The 26,331-nt window shown below is 34.5% G+C and overlaps 2 protein-coding genes across 4 annotated transcripts; one reads left to right on the top strand and one right to left on the bottom strand.

Annotated features, from left to right (window-relative positions):
• Positions 1–4: 4 nt before the first annotated feature.
• On the bottom strand, positions 5–3,944 carry LOC115450951 (protein ABHD11). The gene is made up of 3 exons (XM_030179126.2): positions 3,383–3,944; positions 2,731–3,098; positions 5–146 (listed from the first exon to the last, which is right to left on the bottom strand). Exons 1-3 carry the CDS (start codon positions 3,806–3,808, stop codon positions 5–7), a joined length of 936 nt encoding a protein of 311 aa, XP_030034986.2. The 5' UTR covers positions 3,809–3,944.
• Positions 3,945–4,703: 759 nt separating this feature from the next.
• On the top strand, positions 4,704–25,430 carry LOC115450949 (elongation of very long chain fatty acids protein AAEL008004). Of its 3 annotated transcripts, none has more exons than XM_037436618.1 (7): positions 4,704–4,882; positions 13,241–13,321; positions 16,050–16,240; positions 19,418–19,558; positions 20,155–20,260; positions 22,806–22,939; positions 25,174–25,430. In XM_037436618.1, the coding sequence occupies exons 2-7, from the start codon at positions 13,261–13,263 to the stop codon at positions 25,342–25,344; spliced, it is 804 nt and encodes a 267-aa protein (XP_037292515.1). In that variant the 5' UTR covers positions 4,704–4,882; positions 13,241–13,260; the 3' UTR covers positions 25,345–25,430. The 3 variants fall into 3 exon arrangements, with proteins under 3 accessions (XP_037292515.1, XP_037292514.1, XP_030034984.1); XM_037436617.1 differs by lacking the exon at positions 4,704–4,882 and adding an exon at positions 5,137–5,234; XM_030179124.2 differs by lacking the exon at positions 4,704–4,882 and adding an exon at positions 12,028–12,106 and having other exon boundaries at positions 25,174–25,429.
• Positions 25,431–26,331: the final 901 nt, after the last annotated feature.

The raw sequence follows: 26,331 nt of genomic DNA, 5'->3' as shown, positions 1-26,331 counted from the left end.
ATATTTAGGAAGTTGCCTTTAGGAAAGATATGGTTAATTCAAGGAAAGTTTTCGGGTCATCCACATGCACATTGTGGCCGGTTTTCGGTATATATGTGATTACTGCTTGGGGGAATATTTCCCTGATACTGGTCAGATCATCGGGCCTGCAAAGAATATTGTTGTCAATTTCAAAATATGTCATCTTACCTACAAAGTGTTTTATATAAATTTCGCATCTTACGTAATACCTACAATAGGATTTCGATAGGATCAGGATAGTGTTTAGGAAAAAGTAGACATTTGATTACGTAAAGGGAAAATATTTTTAAAACTTTGTGCTTTTCGCTAATATGTTTTTGGGCATATCTCTCCATTAAAGGTTTATACATTATTTTTTTAACATCAATAATATTCATGCATGACTGATTCTCACATATGACTATATTTCCGAAGAAGTAAGCAGAGGAATACTTGCACCGACTACACCTACGATTTGTTGAAATATAGTATCTATCACGTTACTAGAAGGACAAGACTATCGCTGTAAATAAACAATAAACAATAAATCCCACCCTAAGTAAATTATCTTGTAATATTTCTTAAGTAATATGTTCTTTAAAGATTATTTTATTTTATTGCCTGATCAATGAGTAGATTTATTAATTAAGTATTAATTGATAATTATAAATGTATGCAATAGAAACTATAAAGGCCCTATTATCAAACACCTACCTAGTTTTATTTCTGATGAAATCACATAAATATTAAAATTGTTTTCTAACATCTACTTGAGAAATTTGTCATTGATATCATTGGTTAATGATTGTAAGAATAATAATATGCGAAGCTGTCTATTTGCCTATAAATTACCCAATTTAGGCATGTTAATCTCAATTGCTATAATTTTAGGAATTGCGCATGCGTTACCAATTTTTTTCCGAGAAACACTACACTGTTTGATTATATAGAAGTACTTATAGGAGTGATTTTGACATTGCGTTACATAAATAAAATGAAATAATAAGTATAGTCTCTACCTTTGTTAAAATTGTGTCAAAAATATCCACGAACAACGAATATTTTTGCTAAAATTCCGGTTTTTGTTTTTTGTTTTCTTGATAGTTTTGTAGATTAGTGTATGGGCGCCGGGATGGGAGGAGCGGGGGGTTGGTTTGCAAGTAGGTGCTCGTGCAACCCCCTACAAAAAAAGCAATAACCCCCCCACAAATAAATCCCAAAAAATATGTTACAGAATAAATCTGCAACAATGGGAACTATCCTACCACAGAGCCTTTTTCATGATAAGTAAAGCATTTTAAAAAACCCGCGTGATTAGAATTGAAAAAATAAAGTTAATGATATGACGAAGTATAGTGCGTAGTTGTAGATGCACTTGCCTAAGCCTAATCATGGCAGCGTCCAAGGTTTAGTGAGAATTGGGCGTGTACGTGAGTGTATTTCTAACTGAAGTGTGGTGTTGCCGCTGCGACGAATTCTCTTGGAGTAGTAACGGTGGCATTAAAGCATATAAAATAAAGATTTTTTTTTTTGATATTTATTTGTCGGGACCAAATAAAACTAATTTTACATCTACGGTTCGAGTAACTTATTGTAAAGTCTTATTTGCAGGAAGATAAGTATACGGTTTCCTTTTGTATCGTAATGTCAAAATAGCTCGTATACATAGATCTTATTATAGACTAGGCTATTATGAAACTTAAAATTGCTTTAACAACTTAATGTTGCAACCCAGAGTCCATAAAATGTCCAGAGTGGGTAAATATTAACACATATTTTTGGGACAAAATATCTACTTAGTTATTAATTTCTAAGTTATAATGTCATTAGGAAGATATTGGCCACATTTTGTATATCTAACAAGTATATCTAACTTATATAGGCACCATTATACTCATAGATGGGGAATATAGCATTACCGCATATCCTTATATTATAATTTTTTACACGTGTTGAATTTACAACCGACATGTCAATGTATTACCTATGCCAAGAAGAATTGTGTTCATGAGCATACGGTATATACGCGTGAATAATTATTATGTTCACTTTAAAATTTATGACTCCTTACATCCACTTACAGTAAAGAATCCTAATCTCTATCTTCGAATCGATCTTGAGATTAAACCAATCAAAATGTAGAGTATGGGAGGACGTTAAACAATGTGTATTCTGATTGGTCCATTTGTGCGATTAAAGATAGAGATCGCTATAGTTTTATTTATATCGGTCGACATTCCCCAATATTAAACGGTTATTATCAATGTATTATACACTTTTCTGTTTCTGGCGTTACCAACTAATACTATTCTTAACTACTAAGCATTTTGGTTGCCATTGAAGCGTGTCGTCAATTTCTTAAAAACCGTCGTATGCGTAATAATAAAATAATTAAGTATAATACCAACTTCGTATTATATACTGCCCCTCTGCTGGGCACGGGTCTCTATTTCTATACTACTGAGGGGTATTAGGTCTAAGGACCATCACGCTAGTCCAGGGCGGGTTGGCAGACTGCATATACTTCTCAGGTTGATATGCATTATGTTAAAGCAAGCGATAATTTACAAAGTTTACACACATCACTTTTTAGAAAAGTATAGTTGCTTGCCTTTGGGTTTGAATGTGGACCTTCTTCTCGACAGTTCGATCAGTGTAACGACTGATGAACCAACCGAACGTTTAATTGTAAGCCCTCAGGTAAAAAAGGTATCAATGAAGCAAACTCACGGGAGGAACTCCGACATCTGTCCGCCTATAAACAGCGTGGGACCGTAGTATTGCTTCACTGTCATCGCTGGTGGAAACGATTTTATGTAAGGGAAATGCTTTATGAAAATTTCCACATTGCATGCCCAGCCTATAGTCCCGTCTGGTTTCACCTTCACGTTTGACAGGACGGTGTCCATCGTTAAATCGTCAGTCACAATATTTTCCAATTGTTTCTTGGCCTCAGTCTTCGCGTTGTTTACTTTTTTCGCGTTTTTGAAGTCAAAAGACTTCATCGCAATTAATATTTTTGGAAACTCCTCATTTAATTGTTTGGGTGTTGAAACTGGTGATGTGTCTATGATTATTAGACCGGTTACTCTTTTGGCCTAAAATGATATAAAATGCTAAGAAGTGTAAGTTCTAATATATGCTTGTTAAGTATTATGCTATTATTAAGCGTGAAGTAATTAGATTGTTTAGAAGTGGCCCAGCTACGCACCGGTAGCCATGCTCGCTTCATGCTTTAAGTACCCTCATGCCTTAGCCTTACACTCAGAGCGTTCTCGAATTAGTTCATCCATCGACGATTAATAATGGCTACTGTTTAAGAATGTTCAAGAGACCTACAAGTTGGTAGGTATAGAGGTAAATCTTAATATAATAATCTTACCGCAATTAAGGACACACACATAGCTGTCCGACCGCCCATACCGTGTCCAATAATAGTGGCTCTATTTATCTTCAATTTTTCGAATAAATTTATAACATCCATTGTCAATTCTTCATATTTATGTGAATTTGCGTGCGGACTTTCGCCGTGGTTCCTTAAGTCTACAGCCACTAATTGTCGCCCCGTTATATTCATGATTGTTTTGGCCAAACTCCCCCATTGCCGTTTAATTCCCAATAACTCATGAAGTATGAATACTGCGGGTTCTTCATCATCTGGCTCTACAGAGTTTTCTCCTATAATTTTGTAAGATAAATTCACCGTACTTCGTACGAAAGTTCTAGAATAATAGGTCGATCTGAGTGTGTTTAGTATTATAGGACGAAATCTCCCTTCCATTCCAATTGCAAAGCGTTTATTTTCCATAGCTGATATTACTTCTTTTAATAAACATAATTTGACATTTATGTCAGCTAAAGAGCAATAATAACGAATTATAATTTCCGTAGAAAGAGTATTTACATACGATGAAGAGGCCTCAAACCGTAGAAAGAGGTGTGGCTCAAATAATAAGCAGCAAAAAGTAATCCAAAGGAACGAAATTATTACAATTAAGGTTCGTTCCCATTATTACTTATATATTCTAGATTTATAATGTACCTAAGACAATTACTTTGTTACATTCTCTTTATACGCCTGTGTTTAAATTACACCAGAAATTTCATGGGAGTTGGGACATCATTTTCAAAGTCGCTATTTCAAGGAGCATTTACCTATAATAGCACTGAAAGGTATTTCTCGTTAATATATAGATTTGCGAAGGCTACGTGTGCTACTGTACTAACACGCGCGTCTAACACCTGATGTGTTTTCCGTACCGAAACCTACGACGTTCAGATCTGACCAGAACTTTGTTTTTATACATTATAAAATGTAGCTTGAGCCCTGCGACAGCTGACAATGTAACATGTTTGGGGTTGATGTACACAGATACTACATAAGGGGGTTATGAACATGTTGAAATATTTATTATGTACTTAATATTGTTATTTAAGTATCGTAAAAAATGCTTTGATATTATTTACTGTTGTACGCCCAAAAACACTGCATCCTCTCATTGTTACATGTATCAGAAGCAGAATTTTCCCAAAAATAATGCTAATCAACGCGATTATTTATCAAATTAAAACCCGAATAAATATGTTGACAGTTTAAATCAAAGAGAATTATAATATATATTTGAAGTTTAAATTTGGTCAACTGAAAGTAAAGCATGCACATCGAAACAGAAAAAAATGCAACAAGCATCTTTGTTTAACTCACGTGTTGTTTAATCTTATGTTTAATCTTTTCGAACTGTCATTCTTTGATGGACCAATATGTCGTAATATGTGAATTAATTATTTAATCGGCCAAAAATAGCAAACATCCTAAATATATAGATGTGATTTCAATGACATCTATCACAGGGTTCAAACTGAATTTTACAAATATAAGCAGGTAATTAATTTTCTTTGGTACATATAATTTATTATACCTATTCTTTTACCTGTCTATAATTTATACGTAATTATTTGTGTTCAATATATTCGATCAAGTTCATTGCATCAAATTTTAATAAGGATGAATGTCCAATAACTGTTAATTGTTGAGTAATGGACAATAGGTAGTTGATATTTTGCATTACTTAGGTAGTATGTTTATTTATTACTAGTACCGGTTGCAAATATTAAATTACTGCAAAAAGAACTGTCGAATGTCGTCGAGTTCCGAATAATAAAACGAAGACAATTCAACCACATGGATCACGTGTGGGGGCGAAACATGGATTCGTCGATATTCCTCACTATAAGTACCTTACTTATCTATTAATTATTTATGAACAGCAAAATAATAATGTAATATTAAGCAGAATTTGATTACGACAAATATATCAATGCGAATAGATTTTTAACAACAGACTGCTTCGGTAGCGTAAGTATTATGATACTTATGGATTTATCCGCTCGATATCAGGAAGGGACCCTGGAATTTGTGTCTGATATAACAAAATATAAGCGGCGATAGCCTAGTTGGGTGTGGAACGGACTGCCGAGACGAATGTCCACAGGTTCAAATCCCAAGGGCACACACCTCTGACTTTTCTAAAAAATGATGTGTGTATTCTTTGTGAATTTATCGTTCGCTTTAACGGTGAAGGAAAACATCGTGAGGAAACCTGCACATCTGAGAAGTTCTCCACAGGAATTTCGAAGGTGTGTGAAGTCTACCAATCCGCACTAGGCCAGCGTGGTGGACTAAGGCCTAAACCCTCTCAGTAGTAGAGGAGGCCCGTGCTCAGCAATGGGCAAGTATATAATAGAGGGCTGATATTATTATTATTATTATATAACAAAAGATAGGAAGGACATTAATTAAAGAGAAACACAGCACTTACCAAACAAGAAATGTGATTAATAATTCATACCGAAGTCGCTCAATAGGTACTACTTAGTTCAAACAATTTCAATTATGTCACAATAATGTTTTCACTGTTTTGTTTTCATAATATACATACCACTTGGTCATCAACGGCGTAATATAAGAATCTATTTTTTTCAATATTCGGTTTGAAAATAAATCGTAAATCATAAACAATAATACCTAATCATGTAGATTTACAAAATATATCTCAAGGCATTATTTTTTCTCTTACTGCCTTAAAATAATCAGCTCATTTCAAACGAAGTACTACCTGTACCTACCACTATATGATAATATGGGTCTAAAAAAATATTTACTTTATCTGTAATAAATCTATTACCGTGGTAAAAAGAAATAAATATTAAATTAAGAAAAAAAAATCGTTTAAATCGGACTCCGGGATAAAAATTCTGGCGGAACAGAATATATTTCTCTTTCTCCTTTGGTATCGATGAAAATAAAGAGACCGAAGTGTGGTCATTGACAATACACAAATAAAATATGTATAGTCCAATCTGTTAATTTAAATTACAATTTATTTCAACAGTTAGTTCTTTTACCCTATTTACCTGACCCCGAGTAAGCATACATTAACGCTATGTAATGCTTCCTCGACTTTTCTATCGAATGCAATGACACCAAGTATACATATTTTAATAAAATTCATGATACAGATATGGATGGTAATATTTATAAACATTTTTACATACATCAATTCTAATGATAAAAGTATAAAAATCGCTTGTTTATAATATCCTTATATTTTACCAAACTAAGTTGGGCGATGGTAAGCTAAAATTTACCTATATACGGGTTTATTATTGTAAATGAGGAGTTATTACATAATATAGATTAGACTTATTCCTATTTACAGCCTACGATGTGGCGCAGCGGGTGCTGAGCCGGCTATAAAGCGTGAGTGTGCGGGTCCCAATCTCGCACCAACACGAATGTTTTTGTGATACACAATTTTATTCGGTACTAGCTTCCGCCCGCAGCTTCGCCCGCGTGGATTTCGGACTTCAAAAATGGAGGAGGTGCTCAATTTGTCGGGATGTTTTTTTTAATGTATGGTGGTATGCAGGTGGTCCGATTGTCCGGTTAGGGTCTGATGATGGGATCCTGGTGAAATCGAAGGAAGCATATAGCATGATTCAGTATTCACGCGTGATGGCTTATTATTAGCGTATTTCATGTATAACTTCGGTGTTTCTATACCGATTTCTATGATTCTTTTTTATGGAATATTTAATAATGTTAACTTTTTTAATTAGGGATGACTGAGAGCAGCCCCGGATCTTGATTTTTTTGAAAGCGGGGCAAAATCTGGATAATGCCACCCCTAACCAACTATATTTTTACTTTTGTCATCATCGTCATCATTTCGCGCTCCGCGGGAAATAAATTATGTGTGTTATATACTGGTCTAGCTTTTGCCCGCAGCTCCGCCCGAGTTATAAAGTTTTTTAGGCTAAAGTTTTCCGTTATAAAAGTCACGCTACATATTTTCCCGGAAGCCTGTGTTCTTCCCAGGGTCTCAAACTGTCTCCATACCAAATTTTATCCTAATACGTTGGGTAGTTTTTGAGTTTAACACGTTCAGGCAGACAAATTCAGCAGGGGACTTTGTTTTATAATAAATTTTTGTATAACTTTTTAAGAGGAACAATCCCGTCATACATCATTGTTGCATAACTTTAACCGTTTACGCAGCGCATGCAACAGAAGCTCTCAAAAATAATATATTTTCCCCATTTTTGCAACATGATGAAACTGTTACTGCTCTGCTCCTATTGGTCATAGCGTGATGATATATAGCCTATAGCACTCCAGGAACAAAGGGCTATCCAACATAAAAATATTTTTTCAGTTCGAACCGATAGTTCCTGAGATTAGCCATTACTGAACCGCTCCTATTGGGTATAGCGTGATGATATACAGCACTCCACAAACAAAGGGCTATCCAACACAAAAATATTTTTTCAGTTCGAACCGGCAGTTCCTGAGATTAGCCATTACTGCTCCGCTCCTATTAGGTATAGCGAGATGATATATAACCTATAGCACTTCACGAATAAAGAGCTATCCAACACAAAAATAATTTTTCTGTTCGAACCGGTAGTTCCTGAGATTAGCCATTTCTGCTCCGCTCCTATTGGGTATAGCGTGATGATATATAACCTATAGCACTTCACGAATAAAGAGCTATCCAACACAAAAATAATTTTTCAGTTCGAACCGGTAGTTCCTGAGATTAGCCATTTCTGCTCCGCTCCTATTGGGTGTAGCGTGATGATATATAGCCTATAGCACTCCACAAACAAAGGGCTATCCAACACAAAAAGAACTTTTCAGTTTGAACCAGTAGTTCCTGAGATAAGAGCGTTCAAACAAACAACAAACAAACTCTTCAGCTTTATATAATAGTATAGAGTATAGATGTCGCAGTAGTCAAAGTTGCGTTAATGATGAGATGTGTATTCGTCTGCCAAGTTTGAATTTCCCGCCCTCTAAATTCGCCGCCCGGGGAATGGGCCCTGGCTTGCCCCCCCCTAGATCCGGGGCTGACTGAGAGTGTTATAAACGTAAGAGTAGACAAATATAATGAGAAAGCTTCGAACTGCTATGCTATCGGGAGCTACACGTGTTATTGTGAGTCAACCATAAAAGATAGACATATGCTGTCGTGGGATATTTTTATATAATTTTAAGGCGAACATTTCCGTCATACATGATTTCTGTGTAGCTTTAACCATTAAGGTTGCACACGCGGCGGAAGCTTAAAAAAATGGAGTAACTTCTCCCGTTTTCCCAACATTTCCCTTCACTGCTCTGCTCCTATTAATTGTAGCGTGATGAAAAGTATACTATAACCAGCACGGGAGTATGACAAATAATTGTACCAAGTTTCGTTAAAATCCGTCGAGTAGTTTTTGTTTCTATAACGGTTATACAGACAGACAGACAGACAAAAATTTTACTAATTGCATTTTTGGCATCAGTATCGATCCCTAATCACCCCCTGATAGTTATTATTTTGGAAATATATTTCATGTACAGAATTGACCTCTCTACAGATTTATTATAAGTATAGATAGATAGAAGATGACTAAGCTTAAACAACAGTTTTTAGAGTTTTTATCTGCCTGTATTTTATCGTCTGTCTTGTTTATCCGGCTCTATTTTATCCCGGGAAAGTATAAAGCGTGTCTTTTATCTTGGAAAAACTTTTCACACACACAGAACCACCAGCAAAATCTAGCGTGAAATAATAACTTTTATGTGCTTGATTTGGTGGTGTAGTTGTATTGCGTGTGCGGTTCGACACTTCTCTAAGGTCCCGGGTTTGTATCGTGGGCTAGGAAAAGTGATTGTTATTGGGTTTTCTGTTTCAGTCCGGAGTCTGGAATTTGTGCGCGATATGGCGATAGGTACGCCCCTTATCTCATAATAAAACACACTGGCCAAAACTGGGTTCAAAAATAACTACAAAACAAAAAATAATATACATTAAAAATAATGCTAACTTCTTCTTCAGAACTTTGTATCTGAAATTATTAACAAGTGCAATACGTTACTGTTACACCCCTCTTACGATTTAATAATATATCAGCCCTGTATTATATACTGTCCCACTGCTGGGCACGGGCAGGCCTTATTCCACCACGCTGGCCTAGTTCAGATTGGTAGACTTCATACACCCTCTAAAATTCAAAGAATTTCTCATATATGCAAGTTTCCTCAGGAAGTTTTCCTTCACCGTTAAAGCAAGCAATTCACAAAGCAAAAACACATAATTTAAAAAAAGTCACAGATGTGTGCCATTTGGATTTGAATCTGCGGACTTTCCTCTTGGCAGTCCTTCCGCTCCCGACTAAGCTATCACCACTTACCTTACTTAAATGACTTCTACACTAGATGGTAGTGAAGCGGGGTCCAGATAGAGTATCGAATGATGAGAGATGATTACCCTCTGACAATTTATTTAAACTAAACGTCGTATTTCGAAAACTCATTGTCTATTTGCTTATCGACAGACAGGAATGTCGAGGTCTCGTTGTATCGCGTTAATACTAATAAATATGTATAAAGTTGAAGAGGTTGTTTGAACTCGCCAATATTAGGAAGTACTTACTGGTTTGTGTTAAAAAAAAATATCGTTAGGTAGCCCATTTATTAAGGAAGGCTATAGGGTATATAATATCACGCTGTAACCAATCCAAAAACAGAGAAAATTTATTCCTTTCGAGAGTTTCCGTTGTGTGCACTGCGTAAACGGTTACAGTTATACAACAATCAAGTAAGTCAGAATTGATCCTGTTGAAAATGTCTGCGTGTCTAAACGTAATAAACTCAAAAACTACTACTAATTCGTTATGGAGATAGTTTGAGACCCTGGGAATGACACAGGCTACTTGTCTATACTTGTTTATAGCGGGAATTTTAACCCGGATTTTTTTTTCTCACGAGCGAAACCGCGAGCAAAAGCAAGTAGAAAATAATTAAGGATTTAAATAATTTGTAAACGTAAAATCTATTGTATGGAAAGTTTGTATACCATAAGCAAGCATTTTTTATTATACCCAATAATGACATACTTCTGACCCAACGAATTAACATTAAAGTTTTGGGTTCGCCACGTAGCTGTGGTCTTGAACGTAAAATCCGCAGAATTGCTACATAAAATCCGTATACTTCGACCAAAAATCGATAGGTTTATGAAAAAAAAAACAATGTTCAGTCAAATGTCTTTATTTTAAACTTTAGTAAGTCCTATATTATATACTACCGTGTGCGTACCGTGCGTACGTCCCTACACAGCTCACGCACATCATACGAGACTTATTGTCGAACCGCGGTTTCAAATATCGCGTTGAGGGAGGGAACTCTTTCCTCCCTTCATCCAATTTAAGCCGGTGTCCCGCAAGGCACCTCGCTCTCTCCTTTCCTCTTCTCGCTTTGCCTTATGCCTTAGTCCACAAGGCTGGTCTAGTGCAGATTGGCAGACTTTATCTACCCTCAAAACCCAGAGTATGCAACTTACTTCACGATGTTTTCCTTTAACGTTAGAGAAAGCTATAGTTCACAAAGAACACACACAACTTTAGACAAGTCACACATATGTCCTTGGGTTTTGAACCTGCGGACATTCGTCTTGGCACTACGTTTCCCTCCCAACTACGCTATTGCTACGTATCTAAAATGTAAGAATTATAATTTCGCAAGTATTATTAAAACTAATAACAGTACGCGTATATTTTAAAAGTTAAGTACCATTAATATAAATAAATCATAATAAAATCAAATCTCTTTATTGAAAGCAATAAACCTAGATTTTTATTATTTTTAAGGCCGAAAAAATGGCCCAAGCGCATGGCCATGAGTTTCGTTCATTACATTATCAGCGCACGAGTAACAGTGGGAATATGCAAAGATTAAGGTATAATTCCCTTAAAAGATAATTTTATGTCTTTTTGATAAATTTAAACTACCATAATTTTCCTTATTGAATTGTCTTCTAATAATTGGTTGCAAACTAAAATTAAGTTTACTTTAGAAGAAGACATACGGAAATAATAATTTTAACATTTTCATTATGAAATTAATGAGACAATATGCACATTATAAACAATTTTAAACAATCTATGCAAAGACGTAGAAATATAAATATATTTTTTCCTATACTTACTTATATATATCAAAACTTGTTTTAGATAGGTTCTGAACGGCGGCCCGTTTTCCTGAGGAGTTGCTTAAATAAACACATGCCTATTCTTAAACTAATAACTGTAATTCATATAACCAGATTTCCCCTAAAATATAAACAAAAACGGATGCCAAATTGGAATTGTTGAAAATCGATAATAAAGTCAGGAATATATTCTTGGATTCCTACAAATTGTTGGTAAATCGTTTCATTTCGGTAGAGCAGGCGTTATATCGGTAGGAATAAGCGAAGACCTATGCCACATAGATGTTAAAATATTACTGTTCAACTTCAACCTCTATAAAACAAGATTCTGAATAAATATTTGGAAATAAAACAAATACTCTTCCGGAAATGAGATCGAACCCTCTCATCCCGTTTATCAGCTTGATTGTTATTGTATTTTACAAGTCAACGCGCGTAAGTCGCAAGCTAAATGTTGCATTATAAATGAATTTCTTTAATTAAATTCACAAAGTTCATAGAGTGTGCGTCGACCGCGGCTTACTGCTCAATCTTGCCGTAATCACGATCGGGGTAACACGCCGGAACAGGTATTGTGTTGATATATTTTACGCATGTGTATTAATATATGGTGGAATATCAGTGTTGTGAATTTAATGTTCCTTAAATTTAATCGGTAGTTGAAGGGTGTAAGGAATGAATTTCTCTATGCAATAAGTGGAAATTATGGAGGGAATTTAAAATAGCTGGAGGTGAATACAAAATTTAATTAAGTGTGAATATGTAACAACTTTGTGTTGTACATATAATGCTGTGTTTTTACGCTGTGTCATGATATCACTTTGCTTTCCCGTTTTTCAGCAATGAATTTTGCTGTCTCAAACAATAAAAAAATAGAGTGTGCCATAACGTAATTGAAGTCTCGTATTTTGAATTTACCTCGTGTACCCCACAAACTAGAACGCTATTTTAAAAGCCACAAAGTCTGATATAATTTTTAAAAATATATTGATAAAAAAATTATGAATTTAATGTTGTCTTAAAAAACATTAAGTATGTACATCATATGTACCTTCCTTCAATTCCATATCATTTATTATTCAGGAAATAAAAAAATGAAATGTAAACTAATGTTTACTATTACTTTAACTAAAGTTATAAATGGAATCAAACAGAATTTAAATTACATACATTATTTGTATTTATTATATTTATAATATATTGTAAGATTTTTTTTATAGAGCACGGAAAATTAATCCCATTTCACTTAATGGTTGGTGAATCGAGTAGTGTCCAATAGTGTCTACTGACGAGAGATGATTATCCCTCGCCAGTAAACACAACTATGCCTGCCTGTTTGAAACAGAATACTATTAAAACACAACAAACTACTTATTATCGATATTATTTATAGATTTTAGTTTACATTTTATTTTTACATCCATTTTAAATACCGTACATGGATTAAAAGACTGATAACTCTTAAATTAAAATGAAGATTTTGTAACAATTCCAGTAATGGCGGTAAAAAGTTATATGTAACGTAATTATGTCGTCGAACAGATATCGTGTAAACTTCACCATATAAAGCTTACACCGTTTACGTATGACCCAAAATCGCTTGCGAAAGATCAAGTTATTTACTGATTAAGAATGTCAACCCTTAAAAAGTTCAGTGATTCGTATAATTCTAGTGTAGACTAATACGATATCTTTTTTTCCAGAAAGCTGAGCTCGTACCAAGATGGGCACTTTAATAAATAACATAACAAATTATTATACCTACCTTAATGAGAACTTGGCGGGTGAGTACTTCGCAACTTGTATATGCAGGTTGTCCCAGAAAGTAGTGTCAAGCGGAGGTCCAGAGATAGAGCACCCCTTGGGGCCTTGGGGTATCCGAATCACCACCATGTATGTTCCGCGATTTTTCATAGTTTTCGAGTTATGAATATTTTTCTGAATTTCTGAGAATTTTCGATTTGATCGATTAAATGTTGTTTTTTTTAAAAGTAAAAGATTTATTCAAGGTTTGTTTGTTGCAACTAAATTTTATAAAAGTTTATAAATTATGACAAATTTTCTACTTTAAATTAATAATTTAAACAGGTGACTTCGTGGTTCTAAGGTAGCAAAAAAACTCTCCAGACTTTCAACTTACATAATAATAATAAATAAATAAAATCCACCTTGCTCTTTTAAAGCTGATTTTAGCCAAAATAGCCCCCATGAAGGATTATGTTATTTAATGAATATGAAAATTGAGAGTCTGGAGAAGTTTTTGACCTAACTTAGAACCACGAAGTCACGTGTTTAGTTTATTAATTTAAAGAAGAAAATTTAAGTTATAATCCATAGAACGTAAGTTTATCACTTTATACAAACATTTTCATAATTTCCATTAAAGTTACAAAGCTGATTGTTTTTAGCTAAAAAGTCCAACTAAGGAAAATTTAGTTCCAATAAATATAATGTCGAATAAGTATTCTTCTTTTATAAAAAGAAAATATTTAATCGTTCAAATCGAAAATTCTCAAAAATTTAGAAAAATGTTCATAACTCGAAAACTATGAAAAATCGCAGAACACATTGGGGCGATTCGGATACCCCAAGGGGTGCTCTATTTCCGGACCTCCGCTTGACACTACTTTCTGGGACACCCTGTATAATAAGGTAATCGAACTCTTGAAAGCACATTTTAAATTAAAATCTTTTCATGAAAAAATATAAATAAAAAACTTTTGCTTGAATAGCAATATATCACTACATATAATAAAATTCGTAGTATGTTTTTAAATTATGACAAATTTAGTATGTGTCATATTAGCAACCGGGCTATGTTCGGTCATACCACTTTATATATTGTTTATGTGTGATTTTTGACTTCAGTATACATAAAAAAAATACCTTAATTAACAATGTCTTAATAGGAAACCGTAAAGTTACAAAATTAAACAGCAGTGATTTTGGCTTTTGTGCGTATTTGACCAAACGCTGCTAGGATGTTGCTTTTAGTATGCAGAATTTAGAGACTTCTGAAAATCCTCCCGTTACATAAATATATGTGCCCCAATGTTTATATTTTTAATATTAACAGGATTTTTCTTTAAGCGGTAGAATGGTTCGTAACCACTGTTTTTTATATTGTATTTGAGTCCTAAATTTCATCACAATTCACATTAACCTTCGGTTAATTTAATATTACAAAACACTATTTTTTTTGTGCCAAGCAATATCAACACTAAGATAGAACTTGCAAAAATACATAGCAGTGTAGGTCTTGTCATACCTCTGCATATCTACTGCATGAATATTACTAAAATATTAACTGTTTTCACCAATTGATTGAACCCGTTATAATTAATTTTAGTATTACCCTAAGTGATCCCCTCCATTCGTAAGCAAAATCGTATTCGGTAACTATTGACGTACGATCATTATGTATACGAATTTTAAAATTCACTTTCCTATTAAATATTTAATAAGCTAAGTATACAATTCTTTACTCTTTACACGTCGAATATTGTTTGTTTTATTGAAAGCCAACATAAATAATGCCTAAGATATTAGTTTTGATTAGGGTGGAGATAGATAATCTTTTAGCAACCCTTGATGAATGCTTTCACATCACATAAATTGTATTAAATAAACAAGTACTTATCATTAAAAAAATACTTTCAATTCCAAAACCCACATTTAATTATTATTTTAATATTGTCATTTTGGCGCCGCGCCGTTTGGCACTCAGATTCCGTAGCTTAGCCACAGAGCTGGTATTGTAAGTCGAATTCCACGTAAATTAAGAGTACACAGCCAATCCGATATATTTATTATCTCTCTTAAAATAAAAAATCTACATGTTTGTTATAATCGATAAAGCAACCGCATGCATACAATTTAAGCGACGTTGTGTTAGGCAAGGTAATATATTCGCAGAATAGCATTGTCAACAACGGAGGTCAGAGTTCTTTAGTAAACTCTACGTACCTATCCAGGGATAGAAGAATATTTAACATGTCAAGTAACGGAAATTAAATACTTTACCCGAAACAATTGTTAAGTCTATTTTCAACTGCGTGATTATGTAAATTTTTATACAATTTATTTGACGTTTTGTTTAATCTTTTATGAATTTTAATCCACTACACCTGAATTAGGCATTAATATAGGTAGGATAGTCAGTTATTGTTATGTAACGTTTGCATAACCTTAACTGCAAATATTTTGGTACCTACCTATTACAGAACTAGTTTGCAAATACTGAAGACAATTAAATGCAAACAAAGTAGCAAGTTCTTTCTGATTAGTTTATTGCCTCTGTCTATTACCTGCACAAATACAATGCGGAAATTGAAAACTATTTTATAAATCTTTACCCCTATTTCTTTTTTATCTCAATGTCGCAAACTTATGTTAAAACTATTATATTTTGCTACGCATTTGTAGCTTTTTGCATGATGTTTTACTTAATTTTATACAAAAAGATATTTTGTACAAAAATATTTACAAGATTTTGTGCTTATTGCTTCACAGACCCCCGGACGAACACTTTCCCGCTGGTTTCCAGTCCAATCCCGATCATCGTCATAATGTACGTGTATCACCGATTCGTCAAGTCTTGGGGTCCCGCTTTCATGGCCAATCGGCAGCCATACGACTTGAAAAAACTGATTATAGTATACAACCTCGTGCAGATATATTTGTCCTTGTATATAACTCTTGAGGTAAGACTAACACTTATTTTTACCTTTATTTGTCCAATTCCACTTCTGGCAACGCGATTACTAGCATTTTGCGGAAACTCTCGCAGAGTGTATGGAATATCGAGGATTTTGATACAGGACCTCCTGATCTACTACAGTCTGTAAATGCCTCCATTGGCCAAAGAGGCGTCACTGGACATTTAATATATTTATGGATTATAGTCAAACGTTTATTATATTGCGTGATATTATACGACGGAAGCTGGTGAGAGGTGGTCACGACCCTCAGAACTTAGGAGAACGACGCAAGGAGGAGGAGGAGTCAAATTGTAGCAATGTTTTTTGATACACGTACTATACGCGCTCAGTGACGTAACCAGTAAAGTAACGTAGATCTGATAGAATTTTTACGTTGAGAGCGCTTTTCAAGGGTAGAGTCATCATGACTTGCGTGAAGTATGCTTACGCCTCGCGGTGTAAAGAGATAAGTCTGTGTGTACTAAGGGTAAATCATAAATGCACAAGTCGACCAAATTTAAACGTCACACTTTAATCTATGCTCACATATATGGCAATGAAATGAGTATGTAAAGTATATACATTAGCTAATTAATACGATAACTGTCAAATAAAATTGACTTGAACTTGTGAAACAGACCCCTAACAACCTAACTGGAATTAGTTTATACTACTTATTATTACTTAATATTTTTTATATATAAGTAGGTAAATATGATGCGCAGTTTTATAATAGTTTTAGACATCAACTGTTTTAATAAAGCTCACCTGTAATAAATACTTGTGCGTATGGGAATGTATGAATTATAAAGTAAAACCTTGAAGAAAATAATGGATGAAGCGGCTCACGAATTTATATTCAGTTACGAAAGCAAGAATTACAAATTGTGAATATAGTCGGAAATAATAATTACCTTATCATGTCAAGGCAAAGGAAGAATTGAGCAGGCCTAACGGCACAGTTTAATTAAATGAAACGTGAAATCAATATATAACTTTATGTCACTGCAAATAATAATTGCGCGGTCTCGTAGTAGTTATAAATAGTACTAATATGAACCAAAGTTAGTTAGGAAGTACTTAGGAAGCAATTTTATAGATGAAAATGTTTTAAATAATAACAATCGTAATCGAAATCATCTTCAAAGTTTTGTCTATCAAGTCTTACTACACTACATTACACTACATTTATGGTTTTACTTTTATTTTTGGTTTTATTTTTATGGTAGGTACTTAAGTATTGAAATTAAATTATAAAATAATTGACGGCCGAAACTGATGAGCAATTCGGAACTTTTTCTGTATAGATTTTGAAAATAAAACAATCAAAACAATTATAAAGGTATTAATTAATAAGAGTCGACTCTGCTCTGCTGTAGACTGCCTCGGTGGCGTAGTTGTACTGCATGCGCGGTACGGCAGCGCTCTGAGGTCCTGGGTTCGAATCCCGGGTCGGGCAAAGTGATATTTGGGTTTTTCTGCTCAGTATCAGCCCGGAGTCTGGAATTTGTGCCCGATATGGCGATAGGCTCGCCCCCTATCACATCATGGGACGGAACACACTTGGCGAAAAGTGGGTGCCATGGTTGCGCCTCTGCATACCCCTTCGGGGATAAAATGCGTGATGTTGTGTGTGTGTGTAATTAATAAGAGAGGCTTGCAAATAAACTTTATTCTCATTCGTCGATTTGTGCGTTCGATCCGGAGTTGTCTGTTGAAATTGTTTACCTGCTACGGCTTGTACCTGCAAAGTAGAAGATAGTAACTCGTCAGAGACATAGTTACCGCCGTATAAAGAATATAGCGCTCCCTAGTTTAAGGCGCCCCGATGTATGTACTATGTATGGTCATTACCGGGGAATCGGCTTGTATAGATGCTGCGCCCCTGATGGGTTCCTCGGAAAATTTCGATACTAGGCTCGTCTAGTGCAAGCTACTCTACTTTTACATGTGTAATATTTTACATAAGAAGTAGTTTGAAACTGCATTGTCCTCCAATAAAAAACGTGTTCCTCATTATGGGTACTTAGGTACGTACTTTTTTAATATAAAATAATAACTTACATATAAGTTTATACTCAATTGACACTATAAGTAGTTGTGCGCTTTTGTTAAATTTAATAAGTAGTTAACACGATTCATTTATACTCAATTAAAATCTTGCAGAGTTATGTTGACCTGTAGTTTAAATATTGAACAATGAATTATGAAATATGTATATGAAAATGATATTCAATATAGCAGTGCAGTAGGCTCAATCACATTCAATTAAGTATCAAGACATTTTTTTACATGATGCTCTAAATGTTGCGGAAAACCCGAATTTTGTGAAAAGAAACCTGAATTTTTTATCTTAACATATCAATTCTCAACCTTGATTCAGGAAATTTCACCTGGGTTTTTTTTAATAAATAGAGGATATTGTTTTTTAGATAGTCAATAATACTGCAGATTGTGACATAAACTACAAAATACAGTTATGACTTTATCCTTTAGTTCAAAGGCCAATCCAAAGGCGGCAATTAAATAATTACAATATGTAAAAAGTTCCTTTGAAACTTTCCGCTACACCAGCAGTTTCTAAGGTGAACACTCACTTTGGGGCATCCCGTGTCATTGATACGATAGCTACTTTATAAAAATAGTAACTATCACTATAACTAAATAAATCAAAGATTTGCACAGTTTGGGTCAGGGAAAGGAAATGTTCTCATAGTTCAAGTCATAGATAGAAAAATAGACATATAGGAATTTGACGGATAATAAAATGAAAATAAAATTAATATTATAGAATTATTCTGCAAATTGAAAAAATAAAACCACAAGTATTTAAAGCATAAGAATAGTCCGTAATATTGAACACACTCAAACCTAGAATAGTCGAATCAGTATAAGAACCATGTTTATCCCATCCACCTTAAAAACGCATCAAAATCGGTCCATTCCTTTAAGATCTATGATGCCACAGACAAATATACAAATATACAGATACACAGATAACACCCATCTTTTCCGTGGGAGCATAAAATGACCAAATATTAGTAAAACACTAATAAACTAACTATGAAATATTCGATAATTCGTTCTATTTCAAAATTATTATTGTTCTATGGCTGTCTAGATGGCCACGGATGAAATGAACCCGTAGACGTGTATCATAATATATTTATTTGTCCACAGTGTGTGAACAAACTGTACATAACGGGTTATTACAGTTTATGGTGTCAAAAAATGATTTACGAGGACACACCATTAGAAAGAGTGGTAGTTGGCAAAGTCTGGCTCTACTACATGATCAAGATAATTGATTTGATGGACACGGTAAGATATTATCTAACTTGTGGAAAGTAAGCACGGAAAATTAAGCATTATATCTCACGCACATTTGTGATTTAAGTGAAATTAAAAACCTACAATTATTGTAATTTATTTTGAACTAAGCATTGCTCGCGGCTTCGTTAACGTAAAACGCAGTTCCTGCTACAAAACTTCATGCTATAAAAGTTCCTAAAATACTATAGTGTTTTATAGTGCTGCCTACAAGAAGCCAGCGTCGACTACGTTAAAATCAAATTGAAAAACTCATATATCCCTTGGAATAAGTTACCGGGATTTAAAGTAGCATATGCGTTAATCCAGGACATAGTGCATCCGTCTGCCAATTTTCATTTCAATCCATTCAGTTGTTTCTGCTTTTACTTCCAACAAATATCCAAACATTTATAAATCTTTCGCATTTATAATATTAGTAAGAGTAAAATTTATTAGTTCGCTTTTTTACTGTATAACGATTACATGTAGGCAATTTTTTTACTTCGCAACATTCATAATTTAATCAAGGTTACTTTCGCAATCATATAATGTTTTATTCCAGCGGCAGACTATTTGGAATGATGCAAACATGAACTTCTTTTCAGGTATTCTTCGTATTACGAAAGAAATTTTCTCAGGTGTCATTCTTACATGTTTACCATCACTTAGGGATGTGTTTACTTGGTTTCGTGGGAACTAAATATGTACCAGGTATGTATTGCACTGAATTTAAAGTAAATTAAAATAATTACTTACGGGCACAGAGCTAAGTATACAATATGGTGGTAGGTCTATCGTGTACGAGGGTCCGTCTGAGAAGGTACCAACGCAATGTGGGCGCGTGTTCCCTCGTTCCCCAAAATCCAGGGTCCTTCCGCCGTAGCGTTAAAAGCATCTAAGTAGGCCGGCACGATTGTGTTGAATGGCACGAGATAGCAATCTGTTATCATTCGATGCTCTATCTGGACGGTATCGGCTTTCCATCAGGTGCGCAGCAGTCACTTTGCCATGCTTGAATAAAAAATATAAATTTTCCTCATCTTAATTGAATAATAAGTTTATACTGAATGTGGTATATTAAACCTCAAATATTACGAAAGACGTTGCGTGCTTATAAACATGTCGAGCGACACAACACGGTCGAGGGATATTTCGTTGCTATTCCAAGGATTTTTAGTAATATCCTACGCTTACAAGTGACGCACCCAGTGATTGAGGCCTACAATTTTTTTTACAATTCACAAAAAGAAGGATAAATGATAAGGTCAGTCGGGGTAAGTGCGCCATAAAATTATCATAGCTGGATTCAATGAAAAACAATTTCTTTTTGTGCTGACTTAAGAATGTAATTTTATTAATTTAAGAATATTTGGTATTTTGTGATAACGACCTATAGCCATTCAAGGAAATCAGACTATAATTTAATAATATTTTGCTCAAAGTAAAAAAAGATGGTAGTAGGCGCACTTGCCTCCGGAAATGGGGCAAGTGCGCCTGTGTAAAAAAAAGCGTCAATATTAAACATTATAAAGAAAACACTCATTTTAGTCGATTGAAAAATAAGTTTTACCCGCATTGCTCTTGGATATTTTTTTATAACTCAATATTATAACAAACTATGGCTATCAAATCAAATTCGGGGCAAGTGCGCCATATATTTGTAAACCAGGGCTTCAAAACATTTTACCCATTTTTTTTGCTATATGGATATGTTGTTATAAAGAAATGGTAGCTTGAATACGAAATCCATTTTATTTCTAAAAACTAAAAAAAACATATAATTATGTAGGAATTAACATTTTTGAATGCATTATAACTCAAAAACTTAGAATTTGACCTTATAACATTTCTCATTTCTTCTTTTGTAAAAACGAACCATTTAAAACAAACAAATATCCGACGAATTTACTAATATACCTTTTTTATTTAAGTCGGCTCAAAAAATACCTTGAGTACAAAAAATGATGCTGTTACATTTTAATAATAATAAGTCATATTAGTAAAACTTATTCTCAAAAAGGTTGGTAATATATGGTTTAGGGGTAAGTGCGCCATACGACTATTAACTGTGGCGCACTTGCCCTACTCGACAATTTTTAGGTACATTTTTCGCATTGCTAAAAACCTTTATTTTAGTATATACAGATAAAATTCGGGCAGGAAGTTAAAATAAAAGGTTTAAACTATGTACTCACCTTACTGGTTTACAGAAATATGTTAAATATTTTAAAATATTTGATGTTATCTTTCACGGGGTCATCTCTGTTTACAGGTCTAAATGACACTTAAAATAAAATGGCGAATAAATCGTATTAAAATGAGCAGAGCCATTTGTGTTTTTTAGTGGAACTGCATTTCAGTTAGAAGCATAGATATAAGATTGCGATAATTGTATAACATCGATAGTTTTCGATTTTTTTAGGGCAGGTGCACTTACCCCGTCGGCGCACTTGCCCCACCTGACCTTAGTTATTTAAATATAGGCGCGAACCAGGAGCTTTAGACAAGATCGTTTTCTACAATTGTAAATTGCTAATTTAGAATATATTATATCGTCGAAAACGAACGAACAGATAAGAAAAAAAAAGAAAAACAAAGACTAAAAACGTTTGTAACTTCTAAGGATTCTAAATTTCATTGGAGAAAGGTAATCATTTTTTTTTAAATGAGGCTTCAATAAGGATAAAAATATTTATAAATTAAATAGATATCGTCTGGATGGGCATTGTCTATTTCCGTAGGCGAGTAAGTGAAGCATTGGGTATCATAAGAGATGCACGTACCAACACAACAATACAACACGTGGTGTTGTATTTTGGTTTGAAAGTCATTGTACTTAGTCGTTGTAATATCTGTTTATTATGAGTATGTATTTTTAAATTTAAAGGAAAGTGCAGTGTGTTGGTGAACTTTTAAAAATTCAGTAGGATGTCGTTATAATATATTAATGCAGTCATGCACCTTTTATCGTTTATTATACAGTCAGTCATAAAAGTAACTGAATAAATTTAAAATATCAAATATTAATATTTTGTGTTTCTACCAACTTCTCTTTACTAAAATAAACTTTAAAGGCTAAATCTTACATAAAGTGAATAGAAAATTTTGATTCAAGTTAAAGTGTAGGAGCGTTTTGAAGTAATGGATTGATCCAGCTACTTTCGTGGCTGACTGTACTTATTTAAGATAATATATAATTAATTTTTGAATACTTTAGTTTTCCTAGAAACTACACACAATGTCGCTTATTTTTCAGGCGGGCACGGTGTGATGCTAGGCTTCATCAACTCGATAGTCCACGCGGTGATGTACAGCTACTACCTGATCTCGATAGTGCGGCCGCAGTGGGTCCGCCAGTGGTGGAAGAAATACATCACACAGCTACAGATCGTTAGTACTCAACCTACATGATGTATTATTAACTGCTTCTGTATTATATAGGTACTATCTAAAACTCGGGAACGGACTATTACTTCCTAACGGAAATTTGGCCATGGTGGCCAATCACAACGGAAATCGGCCAAGTACGCAGCAGATATTAAAGTGCACAAGTGAATGCGCAGTACGTAGGTGCACTCTCTGTTCCTTCACTCTCATGGTCTGGTGAGAGGGCAATCCGACATGATCGGAATGAGATCATGCGCAAGACCAACAGTTTCACGTGCTTTCCGAGACACAGGGGTATCACACCGCCAGCTTCCTGACCCCGAGCTGTGACTGAGCAATTTATTAAGATGGAAAAACCCAGTCACAATTATTTTGATCCGACCCAGGATTCGAACCCAGGAGCTCAGAGCGGCAGTCACTTATTCTGTACTCTCTACTACTGAGAAGGTATAGCCGTTAGTGTGGGCTGGCATACTTCACATACCAGTACTCTTATGTAGAACAAGCGAAATCTTAGGTATCTCATGATGTCTTCGTTCATCATTAAAGCGAGCGACAATTAGCGATAGTTGATACTTAAAAGTGTGTTTATTGGTTTCTTTTGTATGCATTGATGTAACGACGAATCGACATGTTTTATTCCAAATTTATTGATCGGAATAATATTATACATACCTATGTATATACTATATAGGTTACTTCTTATCGCGGAATAAAGGATTTCTACTTAAATTTAATCCCCAAAATAGAATTTCATTGGGTCGAGTAAAAGCTAGTAGTGGTTAAGGTAACAGATTTATTAATGAGAGACGGGAGAGGATTTTACTTTTTACTAATTGGAATGTGTATTAGGTACCATCAGGCTATCTGGTTCATAGGGCGAACGGAGAGGTCGCTCCAAGTGCCAAAGATTACGTGGCGACCTTTGGCCGTAAGTGGCGAAGACTTTTAAGTGCCCGCGGCGCCCTTAGCATCAAAGCAGCCTCCATTTTGGGTCCACAATGCCAGCTTTAGATTGCACCGGGCAATTGCCCGGGCTCCAGATCCTAGGGAAAGCGATTAATACTCTAGGACCTTAAAAAAAGGGTCGTCAGAAAAAAGAGACGTCAAAAAACAGCGCCTGAATAGCTAAGGCCGGTTCTGTACCCCAAATCTTTAAATCCAGATCTCTAATCATCACTCGTTCCCGCACTCTCAATCATTTAGGGTCTGAACACAACTATCAGGTCCAAGGCTATGACACTCTTTAGTCCACTAAAGATTGCTTTATCGAGGGATATGTCTCTGAAGTCCTTGCTCCACATAGAATTTCTAAATCCATCTGCCATTACTCGCTATCTACATAACTCGATCACAATTTCACAACTTAAGTATTAGGCGCTGATTTATAGGGCCCCGGCATCTTGCGAATGTCATGTCCGTGTATAATACAAACATGATTATTATGCGATATTGCCAAAATCAAGGTCTTAAGAGTCTTGTTTGTTAATTCATGAGTTTAATGATAGTGTTATTTTTATACATTTAAATTTCGAAATCCTCGTTCGTTTAGCCAGTTACTATCGTTTAATGTTTACATAATGGTGAACGCAAGCTTTTGCAATACTATTGTAGCCTACACTTAACCGTATATATTGGTTACGATGTATTATTTTTCCAATAAGTTGAGATATATATCTCAACTTATTGGAAAAATAAGTACAACAATAATATTTCTGTACATAGGAAATACCTATATAGGTATTTCTTATGTACAGAAATATTTATAGTGATAAGTATGTAAAAAGCAGCGATAGCCTTATTGGAATTGGAACGGACTGCCGAGATGATCGTACGCAAATCCAAAAACCACGGGCACACACTACTTGAATTCCCTTAAATTATGTGGTGTATTATTTGTGCAAAATTATTATCGCTTTAACGTTAAAGGAAAACATCTTTGGGAAACCTAAATTTAGAAGGCATGTGATATTGATTACATTGGTGGTGTAGTAGTATTGCGTGCGTTATACCAACGCCACCACTCTGAGGTCTTGGGTTCGATTCCGAGTCGGGCAAAACGGTATTTGGGTTTTTATTTTGCAAATATCATTTCGGAGTCTGGAATTTGTGCCCGATATATTAACATTATGGCACAGAGCTGAGGGGAAGATTGGGTAGGTGTCTTGGTTGCACCTCTGCCTGCCCTTTTGGGGATAAAAGCGTGGAGTGTGTGATGTGTATTACTGTTGTTACAGCTGCAGTTCCTGCTTCTGATCCTGCACTTCGGGCACGTGTTGTTCGAGCCGTCTTGCGAATATCCGAAATGGGTTTCCTTCGTGTTCCTACCACACAACATATTCATTTTATTCTTATTCTCAGACTTTTATATCAAAGAATATATTCTAAAGAAAAATAAGAGAATATAGATATATTGTGAATATTATTTTTAAAGACTTTATTATATTATACCTAAGCTTTATGTATCTAACTAAATTGGTTTCATTTGTTCATTCCTATTTAATATATACCTATATTCTATTTATGTACATTTATATTTGTGTACGTAAGACCTATATAAATAAGTAGATACGTATAAATAATACTCAATAATAAATTAGAAAGCAAGTCTGTGTGTTTGTATCACTATTACCATTAAACGGATGTTTCGATTTTTATGAATTTCGGTGCGAGAATAGTTTGAATGAACATACAAGGGATGTACACGGGATACTTTTTTAAAATCACCTATTAGAGAATGATATAATAATATTAATCTATACTATTATATAAAGGTAAAGAGTTTGTTTGTTTGTTTGAACGGGCTAATCTCAGGAACTGATGGTCCGAAATGAAAAATTATTTTAGTCTTGGATAGCCCTTTATTCATGGAAGGCTATAGGCTATACCTATAACATCACGGTATGACCAATAAGAGCGGAGCAGTAATAAAATATGTTGTAAAACCGGCCAAAATTTATTACTTTTGAGAGCTTCCGTCGCGTGCGCTGTGTAACGGTTAAAGTCATACAACAATTATGTAATGACGGAATTGTTCCCATCAAATATATATAATATAAGTCCCCAGCGACATCTGTCTGCCTGATTGAACGCAATAATCTCAAAAACTACCTAGGGCCGTAGCTAGACTTGAATTTAAGGTAGGGCAGCTGTTTTTATAAGCAGGGCGGAAATAAAAATGTTACAAGATCTGATCTGCTCAATCGTTTTTTGGTTTTCTTGACTTGTGAACGTGACAAAAAAAAAGGTTGATACTTACGTAATTGTTAAGGTAATATACAGATTGTAACAAAATTCCTTTAAATCTCGAAAGATGGTTATTTCACCCATCAATACGAATAACTCTTTCTATGGGACCAACTTCCAAAAAATAAAATTAAATTAAAAACCTGCTG

This window comes from Manduca sexta, chromosome 9 (assembly GCF_014839805.1).
Source record: "Manduca sexta isolate Smith_Timp_Sample1 chromosome 9, JHU_Msex_v1.0, whole genome shotgun sequence".
NCBI classification, from domain to species: domain Eukaryota; kingdom Metazoa; phylum Arthropoda; class Insecta; order Lepidoptera; family Sphingidae; genus Manduca; species Manduca sexta.
The sequence above is the reverse complement of the archived record's forward strand: the minus strand, read 5'-3'. Positions and strand labels throughout refer to the sequence as shown.